General features: G+C 38.8%; 1 protein-coding gene across 6 annotated transcripts in view; it reads right to left on the minus strand.

Moving 5' to 3' along the window:
* Positions 1-18,502, minus strand: part of LOC127638906 (plasma membrane calcium-transporting ATPase 1-like) — a 57,293-nt gene extending 38,791 nt beyond the window's left edge. For 3 of the 6 annotated variants that reach the window (XM_052120649.1, XM_052120653.1, XM_052120652.1), the window contains exons 1-2: positions 18,305-18,502; positions 1,817-2,225 (exon numbers count right to left, since the gene is read on the minus strand). In XM_052120649.1, the coding sequence (XP_051976609.1) occupies positions 1,817-2,009 (193 nt within the window). In that variant the 5' untranslated portion in view covers positions 2,010-2,225; positions 18,305-18,502. Of the gene's footprint in view, positions 1-1,816; positions 2,226-13,422; positions 13,542-18,304 lie in introns of those variants that run through there. The other 3 variants (XM_052120650.1, XM_052120651.1, XM_052120654.1) reach the window with 3 other exon arrangements.
* Positions 18,503-26,229: the final 7,727 nt, after the last annotated feature.

The raw sequence follows: 26,229 nt of genomic DNA on the forward strand, positions 1-26,229 counted from the left end.
GTGTGTGCAACTATTAAGGCTGCAACAACCAATCAATAAATATTGATAATGGAAATCATTGACAATTTTCATTATTGATTATTTGGATATTTGCTATGAGCATGGAGAAGCTCCATCGGTGACTTCACTTTACAACCTAGTGAAAATGTGTTGCATGATGAAACTCATTTGAAAAAACAACGGAGAGAAGCTGAAGCAGAAAAACACAACCCAAGTTGTCCAGCGCACAATAGCACTTTATAAACACTCCAAAGATCATAATAAACATACAGTTTCATGTGGAGTGATTGCTGCGTCAGGTGCATTGAAAGAGTGCTTGTACTGTTTGATGCATTTAAGAGTGGTTTCTCTCCAGCGCATGACTTACATTTTAATGCTATATTCTATGTTTTATAATGTATACACATTATGAATTCAAAATCAGGTGCATATTTCTGGGTATTTCACAAAACTGTTTGTTTTTACCACATGCGAGTCTCTGTTTAACTTCAACAAACGATCACGCGCTTCCACTTCAATCAAACCAATCACAATGGAGTAAGGGAGCGCAATCATTTTGATTAAACTGTTCTTTGAGGTTAGTAATCATGCAACATCATACCTCAACTCATGGATCTCTCTCACACACACACACACACTTTTTTTTAAATGTATTCCACTACAGATTACATACATTTCAAAATGTAATTTGTAATGTATTTTGTTAGATTACTCTAGGTCAGTAATGTATTTAAATACTTTGGATTACTTCTTCAGTACTGGTAGATTTTTTTTTTTTCACTTGTTTTGACTATAAAAACTCTGCCAGTACAGTAAGACAAAATACACATGTTAAAAACACATTCTCTGAAAAACCTAAATACCTTATGCAGTGTTGTTTCTAAAACAAGATTAATCAAATTGATCTTGTTTTAAGGATTTTTCGATATTTTTACAGGAAAACACAAAAATTATTATCAAGAATAAGATTTTTGCCCTAATATCAAAGGTCTTACTAGAAAAAAGAAATTATGATCCAACATGAATTTTGTTGATAAAAAATATGATTGCGTCTGGTAACGTGCATGTACAGTGGCTAGAAATAGCATTTTAGCTTAGCGTAAAGCTGACAATTTACACAATGTTTATTTCTATTTCTTGTGCTCCAAACTTACTTCAAACGCACTTCTATGTCTGCTCGTATGAATGTAACACATCGTAAGAAAGTGTTTCACCGCTGTTCAAATGCACTTTGGATCGCATCATTTATATGTATACATTTTTCCATCTAAATCGAGCAATTCTGTGATTTGGCAACAAAAAAAACAGCCATTTGGCTCCTTAATTTTCAGTTTAGGAGACAATGTATGTCTGGAGCCCTGTGCCCTTGTGCTTGGGTATCTGAATGAAAATAAATATTAAAAATATATATATATATAATTTGAATGTACAAATATTCAAACAAATATTGAACTGCTGTCATTAAGCTTCACAACGAACAGATGATCTTTTAACATTCGCATCCAAATGCACTCGATTGATAAACTCAAAATATTTGAATATTTTGCTAGAAGATCCCTTAAACCCCAATGACTATTTATGATAAAAAAAAAAGTCTTCTTCTGCCAACTTGGAAATAAAAAATAAAAAAACCACAACTGCAATGTACAAATGTGAATGTATATTGTGATAAATATTGAACATTATAAAAAGGATATTGTGATAATGTTTTTGGCTATATCGCCTAGCCAACTACCTGTTATAGCTAAACGTGACTTTAGACAAACTAAGAGAGACTTTTGCAAACCAAAGCAAATGTAAGATAATGATTATATACCATCAACAGGCGATGTTTTCAGTCTGCTGCACAGTCCATTAACGTCCCCATAAGTGTCATGGATTTTGTCTAATCCTTCTGCCCCCCGCAGTTCCATAAGAGAGCGCAGCTCTTTGAGCGAGCAGCCAAACTCTCCTTCATGATTGGGCTCAGCCACAGAGTTCTTCACCCCGCTGTATGAGTTGTTAGCCATCTCCTGGCTACACTGCTTCTCAGTCAGGGTGGAAAATGGCGTCCCAAAAGGAGAGCTATATCCTCAGGAGACAATGCCAATAGTTCCCATAAACAATGATGTCCTTCAGACGAGGAGGAAGATGCCCGACTGCAAGTGGCAGGATAATTCACAAGCCATTCCTCTCAGACTGTCCAGTTGCTTTCATTGTGAATGGAAAAATCAGCCCAAGGAGATCTGTGAAAATGGAAAGAAGAATATATTATGATTACTGTTCTTGAATGTTGAATTCACAAAAACAAAACCCAACTACCCTGTAAACCCTAATGTTGTTGTCATTACTGGAAAGAAAAAAAAAATTGTCCTACTTTTTTTAATATTTCATGATGTTTCCATGGTCAAAGAGAACATTTGGGGGCATTTGAATAGTTAAGGATTCATAGAACTTTTCGCTTTTTTGGACCATCGTGTTGGTACAAAAAAAAATTCAATTTCATTAAAATTTTCACATTTATTTGTAATTTTATTTATGTCAGGGTTGGTGAACGTCAGACCTCAGGGCCGTATAAGGCCCGCAAGACCATATTACACAGCCCGTGAGGCCATTTGAGAAATAATTGATTCAAATAACCTGAAAAAACAATTCCTTTCAAATAATGTTTAAAAATAATTTTAAATAACAGAAAATATTGTATAATAGACAGACCTTTTAGTGTTTTTGGTGTGCAAGCATGCAACGGAATGTACATGAATTTCAACCTACAATCAGAAATTGCAAGCAATTGTATGGCCCGCGAATAATTCGTAAATACTCGAATGGCCCTTAAATGGAAAAAAAGATTCCCCACCCCTGTTTAAGTAGAAACAATATTGCGTTTTGCACTTTAGAATGTGCAGCGAAGATCACCATGAATTACTCTGTATATTGAAGCATGTCATTCTGCGTTCAGGATGTTGTGCTGCTCTGTATTTGAGCCTTGTTTCTAACTTTATTTAATAGTTTTGTGCAATGTTATAGTTGTTTAGCCTATTTATTTACTATAAATATACTTTAGTTACCCACATTTAAGTGCTGTGCTTATCATCTGTACATCTCTGTGAAATGTATCTGATTGGGGTCATGTGAACAGAGCCTTATTATACATTATTATCCTTAACTCGACTCGTTCATTCAACCCACTGACTAGTCAATCATGACATTTCTTTTGACTTACACATCCCTAATACAGAATAAGGAAACTAGCACTATAAAACTGAAGAGAAAGCCTTTTAATAACACCCAACCATTCACAGTGAGACCACAGTGAATACAGACAGTGCTTAACCATCTTGTATCTATAACATAACCTCAAACCCAACAACACACTAGCAGATCTCGCAGTGAATAGGGTGACCCTCTACTGCACTACAGATATAAGAAAACGAATGTTCCCTTCAAGGAAGGGCCAGCTGACATGATCAGTTTAGTAGCCAGTAGGGCTAACTCAAGGACAGTCAATCTGGCATCAAAAGATCCACAATCAAGGCTCTATATAGTTCTCAGTGCTGCCTGCGTCTCAAAGCCACATACTTGTCCATGTGCTCGTGCATACAAGGTAACCGCCTCATTCTGAAAACACTGGCATACAGTGCATTCATTATCCATCTTTAACAGGAAGATTTCATTAAAAGATGTTCTTAGAATTATAATCAAGAAGTATAATAACTGGTTTAGGGTCAGGGGTGATCTGTGCGGATTAAAAAAAAAAAGGACCAGTTGGGTGAAAAGGTAGAGGCATGGAAATTTTGACTGAAGGGGAGAAAGATGATGTGGTTAAAAATGCCTTTTCTAAGTAGGGCTGGACAATACTACGATGTTATTGGATATCAACGATATCTTACAAAGATCCCAATGCTGACTGCAACACTACATTGACAGATGATCAACAAATCGACAATATCGGGCAATGCCAAAACCATGGATCTGGGATTTCATTTTCATTATGCAGCATTAACTGTATTCCCAAAACAAAATATAAACACAAATGGCAGCATTATTTTGTGAGCACAAGGTAATTCTTTAGGCTTTATTAATATTATTATCTTATTCTTAATCTGTAGGGTATTAGTAATTTTCCACCTGTTGTCGGTGACATGCTTGTGTGATTGCAAATGGGGCCAATGGATTTGGGGTAAAATTAGATTTTTTGATCACTTCTATTATCAATTAAATATTTTTTACATATTGCCCAGCCCTATTTCTAAATGGAAAAAAAATATTCACTTGCAGCAGGACATTTTCAAAGTCAACAAGCTCAGTTTTAAAAAAACATTTAAAACTGGAAGTGAAACACCCAACCGCTTTACACTGTAACAATTAGCTATTTTGCCCTTTTGAAGCAGCAACATTTTGTGGCCCAAAACTGAATGCTTTATCACGTCACAGGGAAAACAATTATGGGTTAACAAAGAACTTCCAAATATGACTGGCATGTCAAGTACTTAAGTAATGCATTTTATGATCTGATACAACAATTCTCAAAATACGTGTTCACAAACTTGTGTACGTGACTTATGAAACAACCCATAACAAAACTTGTGTAGAAACATGAGGGATAACTTCAGGTTTCAAGTAAGATAACCTTTCAGTACCTCTACTGCTCTTAATTATCATCTGTGAATGGCTGTTTGGCCAAGATGAGGGAAGTGCCAAACCTTTGCTGTGCTGTGACAGTTTCAGGTCACATGTCACAACAATTGAAGATCCAGTCACAATGATTTTCCAACTAACAGGTACCATGGTATGGTTGAGCAACAGCAACTCTATTGTTAACCCTTGCCATACAGACTTGACTTAATTATTTATAATGAATAATAATAACAATTATTAATATTATTCAGTAGTCATTTATTTATTTAACAATTTCTTAACTTGCTCGTGGCATTATAAGGCAGGTTAAACCCTCAACCCTTTATTTTGGACATAGCTTTTATTTTGAAAACTAAAGGGAACAGAAGTTTCTGTTCTATGTAGTCATTTGACAACAGCCTTTTAATCCCGTGATATGCTTTCTTCTGCCTTGCCGTCTGCAAAAACCTGCTGCCACTGGCTTATTTTAAATTTGCATAGTACATTTTAGCAGCCAAGCATAGACGTTACTCAAATGTGGAATTAAAAATAATTCTGAGGCGCTTTGGGCTCCAGATAGATACATTGTGTATTGAGCGCAGAACAGCTCTGAAACCACATTTAATGAAATTCCAGCACTCGCGATTTGATAATCACACTGGATCATATTGCATTTCGATTTTGTTTCAATGAATCTTTCAGCCATATTATAGATTACACCAGTGTTTCCCAACCACTGTGCCACGGCACACTAGTGTGCCGTGAAAGGTTGTCTGGTGTGCCGTGAAAAATTAGCAAATTCCACAAAATAAATAAATGGGTGAAAAAAAGAAATAATATTTTCAGAGCTCCAAACTGCTCACCTTTCGGAGAAATTCACCATTTTGAAACAGGGCTGGGACAACGCATCGACGTCATCGATGACGTTGACGCAAAATATGCGCGTCGATTCGTCAGACCTAAAACAAAGATGGCGGCGCCGGCGAGTAGTAGCAACACGAGTGGCTCCTCAGACTATCAGAAGTGCAAGGCGGCATGCACTCGTTCCTCTAAAGTATGGGAATTCTTTAATTTAAAAGGAAACAATTCAGTGATATGTCGTCTTTGCAAAATGGAGATGGCCTTCCATTCTAGCACCACGGCAATGCACCAGCAGATGACAGAGCACCGTAAGTTTTTTTTTCAACTCCCCACTTTGCACTCGATGTTGGAGTAGGCTATAATACGTTGTCGACACCTAAAGTTTTCGCTTATAGCTATTAATAATGCGCTTATAGCTATGAATGTCGTGAAAAATACATAGAGGACACTGACAACACGCTGACAGACAGGACCAAGCAGGTAACATTTAATAAAGTCTCAACTTTCAAATTTGGTCATTCAAAGAAAATTAAACCATAAATAGGCCTACTATTTTGTGGCTCTTTAATGTGTCGTGACAGATTGCCTCAGTTAAAGCTGCTCGTGAACCGATCATCTTTTCCTTGGTTAATTTATAGCATCAAATAGGCTAAACATGAATGTAGCCTACATCAGAAGGACGGTTGTTTTAACCGCAGAAAGATGTCAGTACAGTAGCCTACAATCCATTATTCAAATTCAAATCCACCGACGTTAATCCTCTCTCTCCTGACTACTTTGTCGGACAAAAATGGCGTATTATGATTGATTGATCAGATCGCCAGTCAATCAAACTCCCGGAAAATGTTTTTTTTTTTTTTTTTACATTTTATACACCCCCACCCCCGATGAAACCGGTATTACCGGTGTTGTCACAAGTCGATTAATCGAATCGAAACGGACTGGGAAAAATGAACCGTTAGATTAATCGATGCATCGGAAAAAAATTATCGCTAGATTAATCGTTTAAAAAATAATCGTTTATCTCAGCCCTATTTTGAAAGCATAATCGGTCACTTTTGTGATTGTGAAGAGCAATGATTGATGTGCAAAAGTGAGTGATATTTATACAAGTTAAGTGTCTTTCACATGACTCGCATCAGCGCTGCAAAATACATTGAAGTCTATGAAGTGACGTCACTTTACACCAAAGAGTTTTTCACACACACGTTTCTGCTTCACCAATAATGTCTTTGAGAGTACTAAACACAAGAAATATTTAAAAACTGTCTCTTCAAAAAAACATTTTTGAAGAGACATTGAATCTCATAATTACTTTTAATTAAATATTACCTTATCCTTTATGAATTTCAGAGACCCCAGTTATTGAACTAATTTAAATTCACCAAGAAAACGCTTAGACATAAACATAAACGAGTCCTTTTATTACTTTGTTATCAAAGCAATTGCAAGCTTTTTTCTCTCTTCCAAATACATGTTCTCAATTTTTATTTTGCACAGTGCACACCTCCTGCTTTTTTACATGGCAAACTTGTAAAATCGCCCCTCTGTGACGCTTTCTGCAACTCTTGTCATGCGGCACATGACGCTGGGTTCATCCTCCAGAACCAAATTAAAAATGCCACGAGAAGTCGTCTGTCCGAGGCAAAGACACAAAATCTAATGACAATTGCCTCAGCATCAGTCTCCCTTGATGAGTTTGATTACGCACAGAGGAGCACCCCGTTTAAGTTGATGCGGACCAGGTGGAGGTTGAGTTGTCAATAGAGTTGTCGATACGGTTCATTTTTTACGTGTTTTGTTCATATTTTAATCGTTTATGTTTTTTTTTTTATATATATTGTATTGTTCAAATGTCGTGTTTTAGTGGCCTCTGCTGTCACTGTGGGGGAAAAAAAACAAAACACACGAATCTGCTTCGTGTCTCTATTGTTCATCTGTTCTCTTCATAAATAAATAAATGCTTAATCTGCAATAAGCTTGTTCTGTAAACTCATGATTCAAAATGAAAATGTGAACGAAAATAAAAGCTATTAAAAAGTTCTTATTAAAATATGAAAATTAAAATTACTGAATGAATTTTTACGACCATGTCCGTTAATATGACGGACGAGGTCGTCTAATTTTTTTAACATTTTTGCATAGCCGAATTTCAAACATTACACGTAAACACGCTACTAAGATGGACAGAAAACATGGACAAGTTCTTGAAAAGGAAAAATATTAATGTTGGTTAGCCTACGTGGGATAATGGTGTGCCGTAGAATTTTTTAGTCGTAAAAAGTGTGCAATGGCAGAAAAAATGTTGGGAAACATTGGACTACACTGATATGCATAAATACTGATAATACAAGTATATGAAAAGAACTGTATGACAACCACGACAAAGATAGCACCATTTTTTTTTCTCTGTGTGATGCATTTACACAGTAAAAAATTTAGTCACCAATCAATCAAACCTCTAAACTACACATTTCACCATGCACCAATCATCACCTGGGAATAATGTTAGAAATGTTTGTCAAAACTGCCCCTCTAAAACAAACTGTAATGGAGGTAGTGGGAACCGGCTTGACAAATCACGTAGACATTTATTGTTGCAATTTTCAGTCGCACACAATAACACACTAACACATCAACAAACACACAGCTTCAGGCATCTCTCTCTCCACATCTGCCGCAGTCTCCTCTCCTTAAATACTCCAACCGCCCCTCACTGGAACACTCTACCCATACCCCCATTGCCAAACTCAGGCCCTGGAATTCTCCAGGCTGCGACTTACTACTGCTCGGCCCCGCCCTGCTCGCCACACAAACCCTGTTAAGTATTTGAAAGCAGTAGTGGTGAGGTTCCAAGAAAACCAAAGGAAAACCCTCTTGGTCTTGGTTGGCAACTGGAGACCCTATACTGTAAGAGCCAACTTCATGCAAGTCAAGGGCAGCAATTCCAGGGATCCCTCTGCAGTGAGTGAAGCTGTCGTTAACAGGGTATTATTAGCAGCTTCAGACTGCCCACTCCCATCCCCCTCTCTGGCTGTTGCTGAAGTGTGTCTGGCCATTTCTATGTGGAGGGTACAATACAGTCATTCCGCCTTTCTTATGCTGCATAGCTCAGTGCACTTAGGTCCACTTCACACCACTGGCTGGGCACTTCTTCAATACCCTCAGACACCGATCCAGCCAACTCACACCAGCCAGCCACATAAAACAAAACCGCTCAATAAACTAGTCCTAAAATTGTGAACCTTGTTTAGGATGGCCATCAAACAACTTGTATCCATCACACTGATAAAATAAGACACCACTTAGTAGGGATGCACCGATCCGATACCTGGATCGGTATCGGCTCCGCTACTGAAGATTTTAGATGGATCGTGTATCGGTCCGACGAGGCCGATCCAAATCTGATACTGTGTATTAGTCATGTACGTTAATGTCAAGCTACAAAAATGTCAAAAGAACCATTAAAACACCATTAAAGTAGTTCCTGCCGGTGAAAAACATCCCTCAGCATGATGCTGCCACCACCATGCTTCACTGTAGGGATGGTATTGGCCAGGTGATGAGCGGTGCCTGGTTTCCTCCAAACATGCTGCTTTCCAATTTTGAGTGTCATGGCAAAGGCTGTGAATACTTATGTACATGTGATTTTTTTGTTTTTTTAATAAATTTGCAAAGATTTCAAACAAACCTCTTTCACATTGTCATTATGGGGTATTGTTTGTAGAATTTTGAGGAAAATAATGAATTTAATCAATCTTGGAATAAGGCTGTATCATAACAAATTGTGGAAAAAGTGAAGCGCTGTGAATACTTTCCGGATGCACTATATATTACTATATATTACTTTTATAATATATTATTATTCGTTTGCAAATGATAATAATATTTAAGTTGAATGGGTTGAATAGTGATGAATCGGTTAACGGTTTCATGGTAAACCACGATAAAATTCCCTGACGGTTAGTATTACCATGTCACGTTTAATTATCATTAAAAATGTGTGTGATTAAAGTGATTTGTAAAACTCCAATAAATGCTGTCCATTTAGCATGAAAACATGGCGCGAGGCAATGACAGCGCTTCGGAGAATTTCCAACCATCCAAGAAGACCAAATCAGAAGAGTGGTCACATATTGGATTTTATAAGAATTAGATGATGGAAAATCTGTCTGCAAAGATTGCCAGAGGAAAGTCGCTGCGAAACGGGGTCATGCGTCCAATCTGGCAAGTCATCCTCGTGACAACCATCCATCACTTTATAGTGCACGCAAGGTAAGTGTGACCGGCGGAGGACGGGGCCTGGTTGTGATTTTACACACCCGGCCCCTGATCAGGCTAATCAAGCATCCAAGAGGGATAAAGGCCGACTGCGGACAGTGGTGCGATAAAGAGAGAACGTTTACGGGCAGCTGTCTGTCCTATGTGTGTGTTTGTGTCTTTTGGTTAAGTTCTTCATTAAACTATTATTTATATTGACAAGCCGGTTCTCGCCTGCTCCTTTCCATTGCATTCCATTACAGTAAGTTCACTTTTAGCAGAGTGCATGAGTTGGGGAACAGTATGAAGAAAAGTAAATAGTTGGACAATATTTAATTGGGTTGAAATAATTTAACTTGTAAAAAACGCAAGCTTCTGCAAAGGAAAAAGTTCCTAGCACTTGCATCCCTTTGAGCCAAGACAAACGAACAAGAAAACAAGACAGTAACAAATAACAAATATGTGCAACATTTAAGTGATACCACAAATACACGGCTTTTCAAATAATTATGGGGACATGAAATAGTGATTTGAGAGCGTTTTAAAATTGTACCTGTTCTTCAATTATTTTATAATCCGTTGCAGACTACAAAACAATTGTCCAATACAAATACTGAAGTCCTCAGATTTCATTTTCAATACAATCGATAACTGAAATGAGAGAGCGTGAGACATGAAAGAAGCCGGAGTTTCAGGATGAGTGACCAGAATCAAGAATTTCAGAGAGCTTTGTAATAACATGTTATGTACGGCAGTATAGTCACCCATCCAACATATGATCATTTAAAGGTTAATAATAGCACAAGTTAATAATAATAATAATAACAAAATGTAACCACACCAATAATAATAATTATTACAATACTTTATTTGCCATTTCCTTGTTTACTCATTTTATTTGTCGTTTGTTGATTTTCAAATATAAAACCTGTTTAAATGATTTCAATGTGTGTATCAGTACTTTTTGTAAATTTTAACAACACTGTGATAATAGTTTTGTTCACGATAATAGTGATCTGAAATTTGTATACCATTACATCTCTAGTCCAGATACAAGTTGAAAATTGTTTGCAAAAAAAAAAAGTGCTTCTTTTCTACTGATGACTTACACTGTAATTACTGTTCATTTTGCTGCTACATTATCCGGTATACTAGTTAATAATAGTGTTTCTTAATAACCTACACATTTATATTGAAATTATGTGTAGTTCAAGGTTTGTGTTTCTTTACATATTAAAAGAGCACACCCAATTAGTTCAACAAAATAATATAAAAGATATTCTAAACTGATTATGCAAAAAACAACACTGGTATCGGGAGATACGGAGATTTCCGATATTGGAAGAGAAAGTGGTATTGGTGCATCCCTATCACTTAGCCTATACCTTTCTTAAAGGTTCCGTGCTTTCATATTCTCACCAGCACCAAGAAAAGCATATCAATGAAGATTTCATTGACTAAGAAGTGATGACTATAACAATTAATTGCTATAAAATAATGTGTTGTGAAAGTCAACTGGTTAACGGATGTGTTAAACAGATCAAGTCCTTTTCACTATAATGGTTTACTTCTGTGTCCATGAAGAGAACCAGTTCACGCTGATGTTAGTGCATTGGTATGATCGGAACCTATTTTCATGTTGGAACACAGATTTTAGCTTTTTTATTTATTTAAAGAAATGGAGGGGCAAGTCAAAATAAAAAATTCTGTTAATCAATATTATAGCACACATGCTGTTGGTTGAGTTTAACTTGTATTGAACCCGGAATATTCCTTTAATAGCTCAGGACACTATTTTTAGCTGTTTATAACAGCTTCCGTGGGGTTGAATGTCACCTCAGATTAATTTGACACCAAGTCAGTGGCCTATTGCATAAAAAAAAAAATACTAGAGAGAGGGGCTTACCATCTTTCCACACCACTCAGAGTGGAACAAATTACAACATTTATTTTCATTACTATAATATTACAACATCTCACTTGTATTTTACTCTCATGTGCATTAGGGTTGGGCAATATGCAAGAAATATTTTCATGATATCATTCAAATATATATATATATATATATAAAATCGTCAACCCCACCTTCCGAGGGATCTGTCATTATCTATTGATTTTACTTTAAAAATGTAATTATTTATTAAAACACAAAAACTTGACCAAAGATATGTATACATACAAATTCCACTTCAAACGAAACAAAATGCCATTAAAATAAAGTGGTAAAACAAAGTTATACAAGCACCTCGCCATATCAAACCATTTACCGTCTCTAATTTCCAATTACACAAGTCTATGACAACAGGCGGAAAATTCCTAACACAAATAAAGATCTTAAGACAATAAGACCTAAAGACATTTAGAGATATTTATGGACCTGATTCAGTGACGTCACTTTTCTCACAGCCGGCTTATTTATGACATTAGGAGGAAACAATGGCGGTGAATGGAGAAAAAAAAAAATATATAAAATCTGTAAAACAATATCAAGAAATACATTAAAAATTGCTTTTGATCCATGGCAAGTCCCAGGAACATTCATACAGGACTTAAGATGGCACAAATACAGCCAAATTGTACTTTTGCAGACATTTAAACACTATTCATATCAGTATATGGCGAGTCTGATGTGTCCAGCAAGTACACCTGCACATCACCGTAAAAATCTCTCATTCAGAAGTTACAAATGTTTAGTGTTGTTTTCAGGTCTGATAAATTTGTCACAATATTACAAAACATCGGTGATGATCCCATCTGTATGAAGAGTTGCTTTTAACTCCTGAAGATGGCTTTTCTCACATCCATTAAAAGGCAAATGGAATTTTGGCCGGCACGGTCATAGGATTTTTTTTTAGCAGCAGTGCTGTAGTGTTTGCGTCCATGAGCCCATAATGCCGGACTCGTATTTACACACATCGGTGGAGAAATAGCATTAAATGACCTTAGAATCTTAGAATTCATGTTTGCCTTGTCCTGTTTGTTTACTGGGGGCTTTTGAAGGGCTCTGGATGCCTCAGGTGGTAAAATGTTATAAAACATCTGAACATTTACAAGAATCTTACGTAAACCTCAAAGGGGGTTACAATTCCTTCCTCTAGCTTTATTCAGATAGAATGTTTTTATAAAGTATATAGCCCAATTATGGTCCTCTGCTTCAGTTATTTGTTTCGCAGCAAGACGTGATACAATCATGTGCTGAGTGACTTACATTTAATGTTGTTGTTCATGGCAGATACCTTTAACAAAGACTGTAACAGGTAATTAAAGGGCAGTTCACCCAAAAATTACATTTCTGTCCCCCAAGACTTTATGAATTTCTCTCTTCTGTGGAACACAAATGGAGATGTTAGGAAGAATGTTAGTTCCAGTCACCATTCATTCTCACTGTTTTTTCCCATATATTCTCCCCAACATCTCCTTTTGAGTTCCACGGTAGAAAGGAAATCATAAACGTTTGCACTCACTTTAAGAGTACAAGTCAATACCCACCAATTACATTAAAATGGCAGTTTAATGTTGACAAAATACATTGAAAATGTTAACAGATGAAATCCTGAGAGACAAACTTGCTTATATTATATGTATATTAAAGACAGAAAAGGATGTTTTTTCATATTATTAATATAGTATTTATATTCCTATATTATGCTTTTTTATATATACATACCATTTAAAATGTACTGATTCTCAGGGCAGAGAAAATACCTGTACAGGTCAAATGGAGCTCCAGATAGATGGAGATGACAGAAGTAACAGGTGTTAAATTGTTTCTCTTCTCCTTGCAGTAGATTCTCTTCACCCAGAGTAGTTCTGGTAGCAGTTTACACAAAGCATTTTTGCTGTGTCTGCCTTTCTTGCCAAAGGTGCTGTAATATGATATGAGGGAGTGACATGAAAACGCTATGCGATATGAAAGGCAGGAAAACTAGATTGACGTTGCGTGCTTGCAATGTTGACAGCTTTGATTTGTTGATTACAAACATGAGTGATAGTTTTAAAGTTTTATCGCATCGCTCGCTTACAGAGACGTGGTACAACACCATTCACACATCGAATCTTAAGTTCAGTAAATATGCGACAAACTTACTTGTGACTTTCTGAGTGCGCTTATAAGAGACTCAACAAACAATCTGTATGGATTGGTTTACCAATGTGATGCTACATTAAATTGTATAAATGTGTGAGGTAATTCCCCACATTCTGAACGTGGAACATGTGGGAATTATTAAATTTCTGTGCAATACCTGCAATCCCGCGATGATATACAGACCCTGTGGGTATCCTGCTTCTCCGTTGCAGGACACGCTCACGTTGGACTGCTATACGGTGATATCAGTGTGATTACGTGCGTGTATTTGTGTGCGATTGTGGTGGGTTCCTATTTGTTTCATAGTACCAGCCCCATTCATCAGCATGCAGTGAAAAAAATGCACAGCTTAATGGACCTAGCAAGAGATACATTGCATAAAGAATATTAATGAACCATGCGAAATCTCAGCAGTGGCGGTGCACCGCTGCTGATTGGATATAGGGGAAACATTGATATATATCACAGTTAGTTCCGTTCCTCGAATCTGATTGGACGAGAGACGTTCCATGAGCACTGATGGTGTGACAGCATCAGCGCTCAGACACTTCACTGTGTGTATCACTCCGCTTGCGTTCATGCTGTTCTAAACTAAAGTGTAAGCATATGTTAAGCGTTACTGTCTTTATTTTTGAAATGACATATGTTAGCCAGCAGGTGGTGGCAAAAGCTCATTTTTGTTTGTAATATGAGCCAGTTGGTGACGTAAAGTGAATCCGTCATTGTTTACATACTACCCTGAAATAGAGAGAAATACCCCGCTTGGATGTCTATATTCCACTGAGAAAGCTGACCTTCAGCAAGCTGCAAGTATCTCTGATTGCGTGTGGCAACAAGTGATCGCACACTCTCCATCTCTCTCTCTCTCACACACACGCGCACACACATCCAGCCGTCTATCCTAGTTTATCCAATGACTTGTTAGAAACAGCACAAGCCATGATACTATTTCTGAAGTGAACATTTTGAATTACTTATGGAGAATTGGACACAGCATTTGTTTTGAACCAGCAATGGCAGATTCTGGTTGCGTAATAAAGTAGTTCCATACACAAATGCGTTTTTATGACCGTCCTCAGTTTTTCCAATTTTTTAAAATGTACTTGTTCATTGAACTGTTGTATATAAGCAATATCACACTCGCAATCGTGCTATATGGCCCTACATCAGCACTGCTGTAATTACCTACGGCACTTGGAATCACTACAGTGCTGATGTAGGGCCTTATCGCACTCTTGCTCATGTGATATTGCTTAAATATTTACACGCATACAAAGCTCTGGAAAAAATTAAGAGACCACTGCAAAATTACCAGTTTCTCTGGATTTACCATTTCTAGGTATGTGTTTGAGTAAAATTAACATATTTGTTTTATTCTATAAATTATGGACAACATTTCTCCCAAATTACAAATAAAAATATTGTCAAATAGTGCATTTATTTGCAGTAAATGACAACTGGAAAAAATAACAAAAAAGATGCAGTGTTTTCAGACCTCGAATAATGTAAAGAAAACAAGTTATTTGATGGATGGCCACAAGCTATCAAACAAAGCTGAGCTGCTTGAATTTTTACATCAGGAGTGGCATAAAGTTTCCCAACAGCAATGTGAAAGACTGGTAGAGAGCATGCCAAGTCGCATGAAAGCTGTGATTTGAAAATCAGGGTTATTCCACCAAATATTGATTTCTGAATTAAGCTAAGTTAAAACATTAGTATTGTGTCGTTTAAAAATGTATATGAACTTGTTTTCTTTGCATTATTCGAGGTCTGAAAATACTGTATCTTTTTTGTTATTTTGACCAGTTGACACAGTATTTTCAGACCTTGAATAATAACAGAGAAACTGATCATTTTTAAGTGGCCTCTTTTCTTATTTTATCCCCTTTTCTCCCCATCTAGAATATCCAATTCCCACTACTTAGGTTACTCACCTCAATCCAGGTGGCAGAGTACAAGTCTGAGTTGCCTCCACTTCAGAGACAGTCAATCCGCACATCTAATCAAGTGGCTTGCTGTGCATGACACCGCGGAGACTCACAGCACATGGAGGCTCATCCTTTTCTCCGGGATTCACGCACAACTTACCACACACCCAGTTTAGAGTGCCCACCCATAATCGCAACCACGAGGAGGTTACCCCATGTGACTCTACCCTCCCTACAGCTGGGTCAATTTTGGTGGCTTAGGAGACCTGGCTGGAGTCACTCAGCCCGCCCTGGATTCGAACTCACAAATCCAGAGGTGGTAGTCAGCATCAATACTCGCTGAGCTACCCAGGCCCCCCTTTGCAGTGGTCTCTTAATTTTATCCAGAGCTGTTTATATATTTATAGCTAGTTTATAGCTGGATAATGAGAGTTATTCTTGCACACATAACAGTTAAAAGGCCATTGAAGCTCATCTGACAGAGTAAAAGGTTAGTTTATTTAATGTTAAAAAGTAAATCATTTAAAAATTAGACCATTCCCAGTTTTTCCTGAAGTTAAATCATAATGCCATGCTGTAATAAATCACATCTGCAGAAAAACATTTAGCCTAGCTCTTAAAACCGAGGCACCACATAAGCATATGAGGGCAATTTTTCTATAAGCTAGCAGCACTGAGCCATTTAACAAACAGAATACCAGACTGCACTTTGAACAAAACAATCAAGGTACTTTGCTCTGTGTTGTCTCTGGAAAACCGGTCTCTGTTATCATGCATCAGGAAATATGTCATGCTGTGGTGCTTCTCAGCTGTTTTATACAGTTTGTATCCATTATAAATCTCCTTATAAACATTTTTAACTCTCAATGATCCTCCTCAGGGGTCAAGTCAACAGTCATGTCAAAGGTCAGTATACACCTAAAGCACTTTTTGCAGACCTTTCCAGCCAAAACAAATGTACACTGCAATTACCAACATAGCATAGTTTTAAAAACAAATACACATTTCGAAGATCTGAGGTTTGTTTTGTGGCAGAGAAACACTCAAGGTCAAATCCAGCATTGCTGTCATATAGCGAGGTATTATAAGGGGCAATAGACGCTTGTGCTAAAGCAACAGGGCAGCAAATGTGTGTGTGTGTGTGTGTGTGTGTGTGTGTGTGTGTGTGTGTGTGTGTGTGTGTGTGTGTGTGTGTGTGTCAAAGAGCAATGGTCCTGACACGCCACTGAAGGGTCCTTACAGAGGTAAAGCAGAGGGGTCTATCTACTAAATTCCAAGTGCCACATTCAATTTTAACACATAAGGCAGACAGTGCGTACAATATCTCAGCCGATTAGGTAGGGTGCATTGTGTCTTGCACATCTGCTCCTTCAAATTCGATTCTAGCCATTTTGACGTGTCACACTGCGCTTGTAAGTTTCAATGCCAAGTCACACTTGACAGGAGGAATTAGGACTGTATCCTACAACTGTAGAAATGAATGCGCCAAGCTTAACGCTGCTCAACAAGCATATCATCCGACTGAACGCAGACAGTATTAAAATACATACCCACATGCGGTAACTGACAAAGCAGGTAATGGTTCAAACAGCAAGTTGACAGCTGAGGCGTTCTCGCAGTTGGCTTAAGCCGGCTAGCTCCACCGCTAGCGGTCTCAACTCAAGTCCTCCTGTCAAGAAGGGTGTATTGCTGTAATCTTGATGACAGCGTCGCACCTAAACTATCTTTCGTGAAGCTGGACTGGTGTTCAACTTTCCACCTCAATTTGTGTGGCTGTTCAGGTAAAACTCAAATGTACTGCTGGCTAATGTCACAAGCCCCTGACCATCCAACGAGACACACGAGTCCGTTACAAGATAGAGACAGTCGCTTAAAAAGCGGAACACATTAGCTCGTTTGACAGCCATTAAATGACCGAACTGTCGATAACGCTTGCTTTAATAAACTACCGTTAACTGCTGTGTTATAGGAGGGATTTAAACGCCCTATGGCGGGTAAAACGACATTATCTACTGTCTCCACGGGTCACCCGGTCTTAGAAAACGTCTCGAAAGCACACAACAGGAGAACAGTAATGCCTGGTCCTTCCATTGTTAAAGGGATATAGCTTCTTTTTTTATCCGAGTGTTTGTAAAATAAATGTCGTATCGCGTGTGTCGCTGTAGAAACAAGGCGCGTGCGGTCGAACACATTTCAAGAGCTTCATACGTCAAATGCAACTTTTCAGCGTGCAGTGCACGAGCTCACCTCATCCCTGCATCTCAACATGGAGCGACAGCATTAAACCCCCATTGATTTTCCAGGCACCCGCCTCCCTTGCGGTGACAATAGGCAGCTGTGTGTTAAAAATGCACAGCAGTCACGCTGCTTTCTTGCCAAGTAGCAGGAGTTTCCTAGCCAATTTGGCTAGCTGATAATAACGCAGGCTAGCGGGCAGTACGGTGAGGTGAGCAAAGGCAGACAATAGGCAGAGATAAAGCAGGAAAACGATGCATTTCACCAGCTCATCACCTCAAAATACAGCAATGACCTAAACAGGCATGCAAGCGAGAAATGAGCAAATTACACTCACAGTGCTCTCCGAACGGTGCCTGGGACCCCCCTCGCTCTCTCGATCTCCCTCAGACTCACTCTGCCGTCTATCTAGCCGCTCCAATCTGCAGAGAAATCCCTCCCACAGGCGCGCGTCGCCTGAGACATGTGATGCACGTCAGTAGGATTGGCACTGACATACAGGAGGACCCTCATTGGATCGGCTGAGATATCAGTCACACGAGAAGACCCCTCTTCGCAGCCCCATTTGGTCTTATACGTGTTTATTAACATAATTTTCAGAGATGTTTATGAGATCGGTGAAATGAAAAATAGCTTGTTAACTCTGATCGTTTTTATTTTGTTTACTTAATACACGATAAGCTTCAAGCACGGGCCGGTATCGTTGGCTCCGCCTACATGGACGAGTCTTTCCCCGGCGGCTAATTAAACCTGACGTCATAATTTCCATGACGCTCTCTCCTCGAATCTGTTGTATTTGATTCGCAGTGTGCAGAAACTCATTACACTCGCTGATCTGAACCGGATTACTACGTTCTCCAGCCTTGATCTTGCTCACCCTCTTTCAGAGTATATATTAAACATTTGTCAGTTTGTTAAAATATCACTGTTGGGAATTTAACTAACGTTTTGAGAAAAAGATAACCAGACAGATGGCAAGATATTGTGCTCCTGGAAAAACGTGCATTCTTTCCCCCACTCAGTGCTATTCTCTGCCTTTCTGATGCAAATTGAGTGAACTTGCATGGCCAGCATTTTTATTTCTGCATTTTCATCAAACTCATGTCCACTCAAGCACTTACTTGAGCAGCCTAGAGCATTTCTGTTTGTGAACCTTTGCTATCTGCTGAGTCCCCATGTATAGGGACTACCTGTACCAGAGGCAAATGAGAATCTTTGGTTAAGTAACAACAAATAATTTAGTTGCTTTCTTTAAAAAGACAAGGGGAATGCCAAGCAAAGATGTTCTCCTGCACTCACATTTCTAAAATGACAAGTACTTTGTAGGCCTACTGTACTTCTATTTCAACTTGCATGCAGATGCCACAACTTCCTTTTATCATGATAAAGAAGACACATCCTGTTTCTAGGGTGGAGTGCTGCAAGACTTGCAACATATCAGCGCATGTCGAATATTAAAAATGATCGCAAGACCATTAACGGCTAATCTATGAGAATATAATGAATATTAATATGCTGATATTTTAAAAAGCACAGCCTTGTTCTAATTGGATAACACAAATTAATGTTCTGCCACTTATGTACATATAAGGATTTTAAAAAGTGCCCCAAGATTGATCAAAGATCAGGGTGTCTCCTAGTTATACAATACACATAAAGACCTTAGCTCAACAGAAGAGAAAAACAACTACGGTTGATGATAAACTGGGAGCAACACTTGTATCAGACTCAGTGGGTGCTATTGACAAGATCCATTCACCTAATGGGTTTTATCATTAACAAGATGTACATAGCAACACAAGAGCAGTTCTTCAATCCTGTAGATATACAGCAAAACTTCAACTTGAGACCATGTCATTTTAACTTTGTTCAGTAAGGCTCAAAGGTTTACTAATGTTCAATCAGACAGGGTGTGGAGGGTAGATGTCAGTGAGTGCATTGATTGCTCAGCTTAAGTGTGAGCTGCTTGTAAATGTGGAACATGTGATGCATACAGTATGGTTGCAATAGGAATCTCAGGAGTATCCAGTCAATCTATTAGGCCAGACCACTTTGGTTTGCACCATATTTTAATCTTAAAGTAAAACACAGCCCTTGCTAAGCCACAAAAAAAGTTTCCTTTCGTGCTTCCAAAATCTCTGAAGTGGAGAGGACATGAATCCTATTTTTATTTGTTCCAGTTTCCACTTCTGAGATTTTTATTTGGAGCCTCTCCCATTGGCGGCACAGAGTGATGCCTGGCGTTTGAGCAGATGTCCCAGTGTTGCAGGCATCCACAAGTCATCTCTTTCTCCTTTTGCGAAACTGGACCGTCTCACATTTAAACATACACAGATACATAGGCACATTTTAAAGTACCATCTACCTGTCAGTCTGTCTGTCTATCTATCAATCAATCATCTGTCCATCTGCCTGTCACACATACTGTGATGTCAGAACAGGGATGTTTTATAGTAGTCTGGCCTTCTTATCAAGATTTGAGATTAGAATGTTTGCTTAACAAGCAGTTTATAGTGGACAACAAAACGTTCTTGTTTCAAAATACTCCTTTGACAGGAAACATTCCTCAGGGTAGGCAACAAAGCAATCATAAGACTTAAAGGTGTTACTGCTGAAACTCTGAAAAAGATGACACAAGAGGTGTCATTTAATATCAGCTAATCACATGACTCAATCAATTTTGAAGAAGAGGACAGTGGAAATGGCCCATTAGCACATCCACAAGAGGGTCCGGTACTCTATCAGTCAGGACACCTGGTGTTATTACTTCCCCTGGTCACCAATCTTCCTCCTAGTGTTTCCACAAACTCAGCATGTCAGCACATAACTTCCTTTATTCCGATGGGACCCAAAGAGAGATAAAGACTGTATTTAGTATTATACATAATATGCATGTCATGGAAAACCCCAAATGTAAAGAACGCACCAAATAGTATACACACACGACTAAAAATCAATGTTTACTGGCACGTAGCATCATTACATTCCAAGCTCCTCACTATCCAAATCCTATAAACACGGGGTTACCAATATCAGACTTTGCAAAATGCTTAGCCATGGATTTCTATTGGGGCAGGTTGTCTGGGTTTAGAGAAACTTAATGAGAAACATTCATTATACCAAACATGTCATCAGACAGCTGTAATTACAATAATTGTCTCTTCTCAGAAATACTAGATGTGGGTGAATATAGGGTTTGTGTGGTGTAAGATTGCTTAATTAAGTCAACAATAAACTCCCCTCACTCACAGAGCGACAGTCTTGGGTTATTTTCCATGAGAAAGTAGAATGGTATTAGCACACTGTGAAGGGCAACCGTGTCCCTCAATACATGCACAAACTCAAACATGCTTTTATTTGCACAGTGTTGGGTGTAATGCAATTCAAAGTAATTAGTTAGTGTAAGTCAAAACTTTTAGTAAATACATAGTGTAATGCATTGCATTTTAAATATTTGTAAACATAGATATTACATTGAATGTCTTTTAGGTATGTCATGCATCAGCTCTGTCTTTGATACAAAGTATGCACACAACACAGAGGCTCATTAACATCTATACAAGTTGGAAGAGACCGAGCTATGATTGCATTATCCAGGTCTATTAGTCTGACTTTTCAAATATCTGACCAGTATGATTTTAGACTGAATAAAGCATTAACATTGCATTTTAAAGGACAAATTATCGTTTTAGTCCACCAAAAATCAAAGTTTTAAAGTGCATATAAACATACTGAGTGTTAGTCTGCACTGGGCAGGGGTATGTTTGTATTTCCATTTACTCCTGGAATTTACAGCAGGACTTCAGAGGTGAATGGCCCAGTGGAAAGAGGCTGCAGCTGTACAGTGTAATGTATGAGGGGGACAAAAACACAGACAATGTTCTTAGTCAGCACTGGACCGGCAGCCGGGATGGGGGGCCAAGTTTCCACTTGCAAACAATAATTCACCTCAAGTGCCCAGTGTGCATGTAGCGTATGTGTGAGAGGACATCCCTCACTCTGAGGGCCAGTGAAGTGCCTCTCCCACCCAACATCCTACATTTCCAAGCCTGATTTTACATATTTACACTTACTGTTTCAGAGTATGTTTATGTGTGTGTTGTATAAAGGGAGAAGCCTTGGCTCCTCATGAAGGTCAGTGAACCAGCATTTACAGTGAGGGCGGCTCTATTTAAGGCTGCAACTTCGCACATCTAGTCTTTAAATCAAGAAACCCAGACAAAAGTGTATTTATGAGGATTATGGAATAACTGGATATCATACACTGATATTAAGGCCTGTCTGGCGCTGTGTGAGTGGGTCAGGTTTTGCCTATATAGTGAAAACCAAATGGCCCTGCAGGCATAGTGCAACCTGAAATATTTTGGGTTCAGTACAAGTTAAACTCAGTCAACTGAATTTGTGGCATAATGCTGATAACCACAAAAAAATATTTCAACTTGTCCCTCCTTTTCTTAAAAAAAAAAAAAAAAAAAGCAAAAATCTGGGTTTCAGTGAGCACCTAAAACGGAAGTGAAGGGGCCAATCTGTAAACACTACAATGCACACTGTTTCAAAAGTATAGCCACAAGACGTAAACAATATGCATGTTTGCATGATTTTAGTGTGATAAAATCCCCTAATAAACTTTTCTGTGTAAAGTTATATAAAAGTTATATACTGTGATCCAGGATGGACTTTAAAGACATTAGTCATTTATCTTACAGTTCATAAAAAAAATCTTTGTTTAAACTGGCCACTTAACTTAACACTTACATAGTTTACTAATTTTAAACCATAACTTGCACTGCACACAAATAACAATTATTGGCATTACAGTATGTGCATGCTGTTTAGTCAGAGGAGAACTGGCCCCCACAGTGAGCCTGGTTTCTCCCAATCTTATAGAGTTTTGTGTTCCTTGTCACAGTCGCCTTCAGCTTGCTCACAGGAGTTCTAAATACAATTATTATTAAATTATTTCATTTTTATACACACTTTACAATAATATTAAATCAAACTACACAATGATGACTCTAAGAATGTATAAATATTACAGTTTCATTTTCTGTTAATGCATGATTTTCTGTGATGCTACTTTGAAACGATGTGTGTTGTGAAAAGCGCAATACAAATAAAAATGTCTGGACTTATATCCAATTTTACAACTTCGTTGTAATGACATGCCATGACAGCATAACACTGTAAACCATAAAAACCCTAAGGCGACTGTGCAAATTATGATTTAAACAACTTTACAGCTCAAATAATACATACGTTTTAACAGAAGAAATAATGGCAGTGCTTTTTTTAAATTAAAAGCTTCACATTTCCTACAAAAATGGCCCCCAGGTCCTACTTGATGAGGGAGGAGCTCTACAAACACAGTGACTGGGGGCAGAGGGACTGCCCAAGGGAGACGCGGGTCCGCCGATAGGGGGACCGTACCGCAGAAAATACATCACAGGGAGTTACCTGTAGAGGGAATTAGGAGCCCTACCCCAGTACAGAGCACTTGCGGTTCGTAGTGGGTCTGGTCGCAAATTCCTCCACACTGGATCAACTTGGTGAAGGGTGCTAGGTGCAAGTGGAACACCCGGTGGCTGTTCCGTATTACCGAGTTCTACCGGCTCGGACCTGACAAAACATGGGACGAGACTGACTCAACCCTGAGATTGTAGAACCTCACAAAGGTGTTGGGTGTTGCCCAGATAGCTGCTCTGCAGATGTCTGCTTAGGGAGGTGCTGCTGGCCAGTGCCCATGAGGATGCCACACTTCTCGTCGAGTGTGCTCGAACCTGCAAGGGGCGGGCACAGCCTGAGTCTGGAAGGCCAAGGAAATGGCATCAATGACCAAGCAGGCAGCCTCAGTTTGGAGACAGCATTCCCTTTCCACCATCCGCCGAAACAGACAAAGAGCTGCTCAGAACATCTAAAGCTTTGCGTGCGGTCCAAATAGATATGCAAAGCACGTACCAGACACAGCAACGAAGGCTGGATCTGGCTCCTCCTGGGGCAGCTTGCTTGCAGTTTCATGACCTGGTCCCTGAAGTGGGTCGTAGGAACCTTGGGCACGTAGCCTGGTCGCGGTCTTAGGATGACATGAGAATCTGCTGGACCGAACTCCAGGCAAGTGTCGCTGACAGAGAACGCTTGCAGGTCCCCAACCCTCTTGATGGAAGCTAGCGCAATCAGGAGGGCCATCTTCAAGGAGAGGGCCTTGAGCTCAACTGAGTCAAGTGGCTCGATGGGGGGTCTCTGAAGGCCCGAGAGGACCACTGAGAGATCCCAGGAGGGGATCTCAGTTACCATTCACTTTCATTGTATTGTTATTGCATTTTTGGGTTAACGGTCCCTTCTATATTTTTCACATGATAATGTATATATATATATATATATATATATATATATATATATATATATATATATATATATATATATTCAAATAGATTGCTCTCTTTTTGTAGGTCAACCTTTCTCTGTCATTTCTATTTCTGTTTTCTTGTATCAGTTTATCTATTTATATACACTTTACATACATTTACATACTTTTGAACTCTTTGTTCTGCTTGTATACTGTGTTATAGTGCAGTAAGTACTGAGCGTGGGTGAATGTTTTAATCTTTAGAATGAGGTTTTATTTTGAATAATGGTAACACTTTACAATAAGGTGGTTCGTTCTGGTGACCTGATGGCACCAAACCAGTGGTGCAGTAGTTCGTTTGTTGTAGATAACCAAGACGTTCATGTCCCTAACGTGGTTTTGGACGTTAGTTGTCACTTATAGACTTCCTTTCCTTGTTCTAGTAGATCGTTTCCTTTCCCTCAATGAATGCAAAAGAGTTATATGAGAAAAGTCACAGTGCTAGGCTTAATGATTCGTCATTGTCAAACAATACCAGAGAGATTAAACAGTGTTTCAAATATATCACCCTTTGGCAAAAAAGGAGAAAAAAATTCAATATATTGTAGCACTTCTGCAATCACAGCCTTACATTCACAGCTCAACAGATGTGCTGGAGCTATCGCTGTGAGGAAATTTGAATAAAAAGTTGATTCTTTTGAGACTACTTCCAGTGTGTTAGCTGACTGATGCTCATATTCAGATTCTTCACTATCCCAGAAATCTCGAAAGACCTGCTGAAGGTGTGAAAGCATTGAGACAGGCCATTGTTCCATACAATAAATGAAAAATATCACATCCCTGTTCGGGGAGTTACAGCCAAACCTTAAACCAGATTGAGCACATTTCAGTGAAAGAGGGAAAAGGATTTTCAGTTTAACTTCAGAATGATGTTTTGCACTAATATTCATTCATCAAAACAGCTTTCAAATAAACCAGCTCTTGTGCTGACTTGTACAAACAGAACTGTGATGGAGGAGTGTTTGGAGAGTGAAGAGAGAAAAGGCAAATATCCAGAAATATATTTCAGAATTTCTACTCATGTCTGACTACTTGGAGAAGTTGCTGGTGTACCATGGAGTAAATTAAAGCAATTTGATGCAAAACGCAAGGAGTAGTCAGGCTTATGTTGCTTGTTATGATAATGAAAGGGCAAGCTTAAAATATCTTTATGCTGGAAAGATTGAGTGATGTTAATTAGCCTTAGTTGTAAACTGTATATTTTGGATACAGATGTTATCAGGTCATTCAATCCAGTAGCAGAGTCTGCATAAAGGATGAAGACAAATTCTCTACCACACTAGCTGACACTTTCTTCCATCACTATCCCCAGAAGTTACATGTTGGCTTTCGTCATGGCAACGTTAAGTGTAAACTATGCATGACGAATTACCTTGATTTAAAAGTAGCTTAAACCAGCCTATGCTGGTTTGGTGGTCTTATGTGTTATCCCAGCTCAGTCTTCTCTGTTGGCTGGTTTCAGAAGGGTTCAGAAGGGTCACTTGCCAGCTGGTCAGCCTTGAAGACCAGTTTGCTGACCAGCTAAATCAGCTGAGCACCAGAGCTGCCAAGCTGGGAGACCAGTTAGACCATCTTAGATCAGCTGAGACCAGTTTAAACCAGCTAAGACTATCAAACCAACTTAGACTGGTTTAAGCAATTTTTACCCCAGCAGGGTAGCCCCCAATGCCAGCTTCCAAGCCTGGCCTGCTGATTACCTGGCTGTGTGATACAGGCCATCTGGAATCCAGTGGCCGTTTACATCCTCCTGTCAAACAAAAACCTCCAGACTGTCAAACGTGGTGGAAAGAACACAAAAACTACACTGCCCAGAGCATTCTCTGGAGGATTGGTCGTAAGAGACGGCTAAATAAGGGCTG

The sequence above is a fragment of the Xyrauchen texanus genome, chromosome 47 (genome assembly GCF_025860055.1).
Source record: "Xyrauchen texanus isolate HMW12.3.18 chromosome 47, RBS_HiC_50CHRs, whole genome shotgun sequence".
NCBI lineage: Eukaryota > Metazoa > Chordata > Actinopteri > Cypriniformes > Catostomidae > Xyrauchen > Xyrauchen texanus.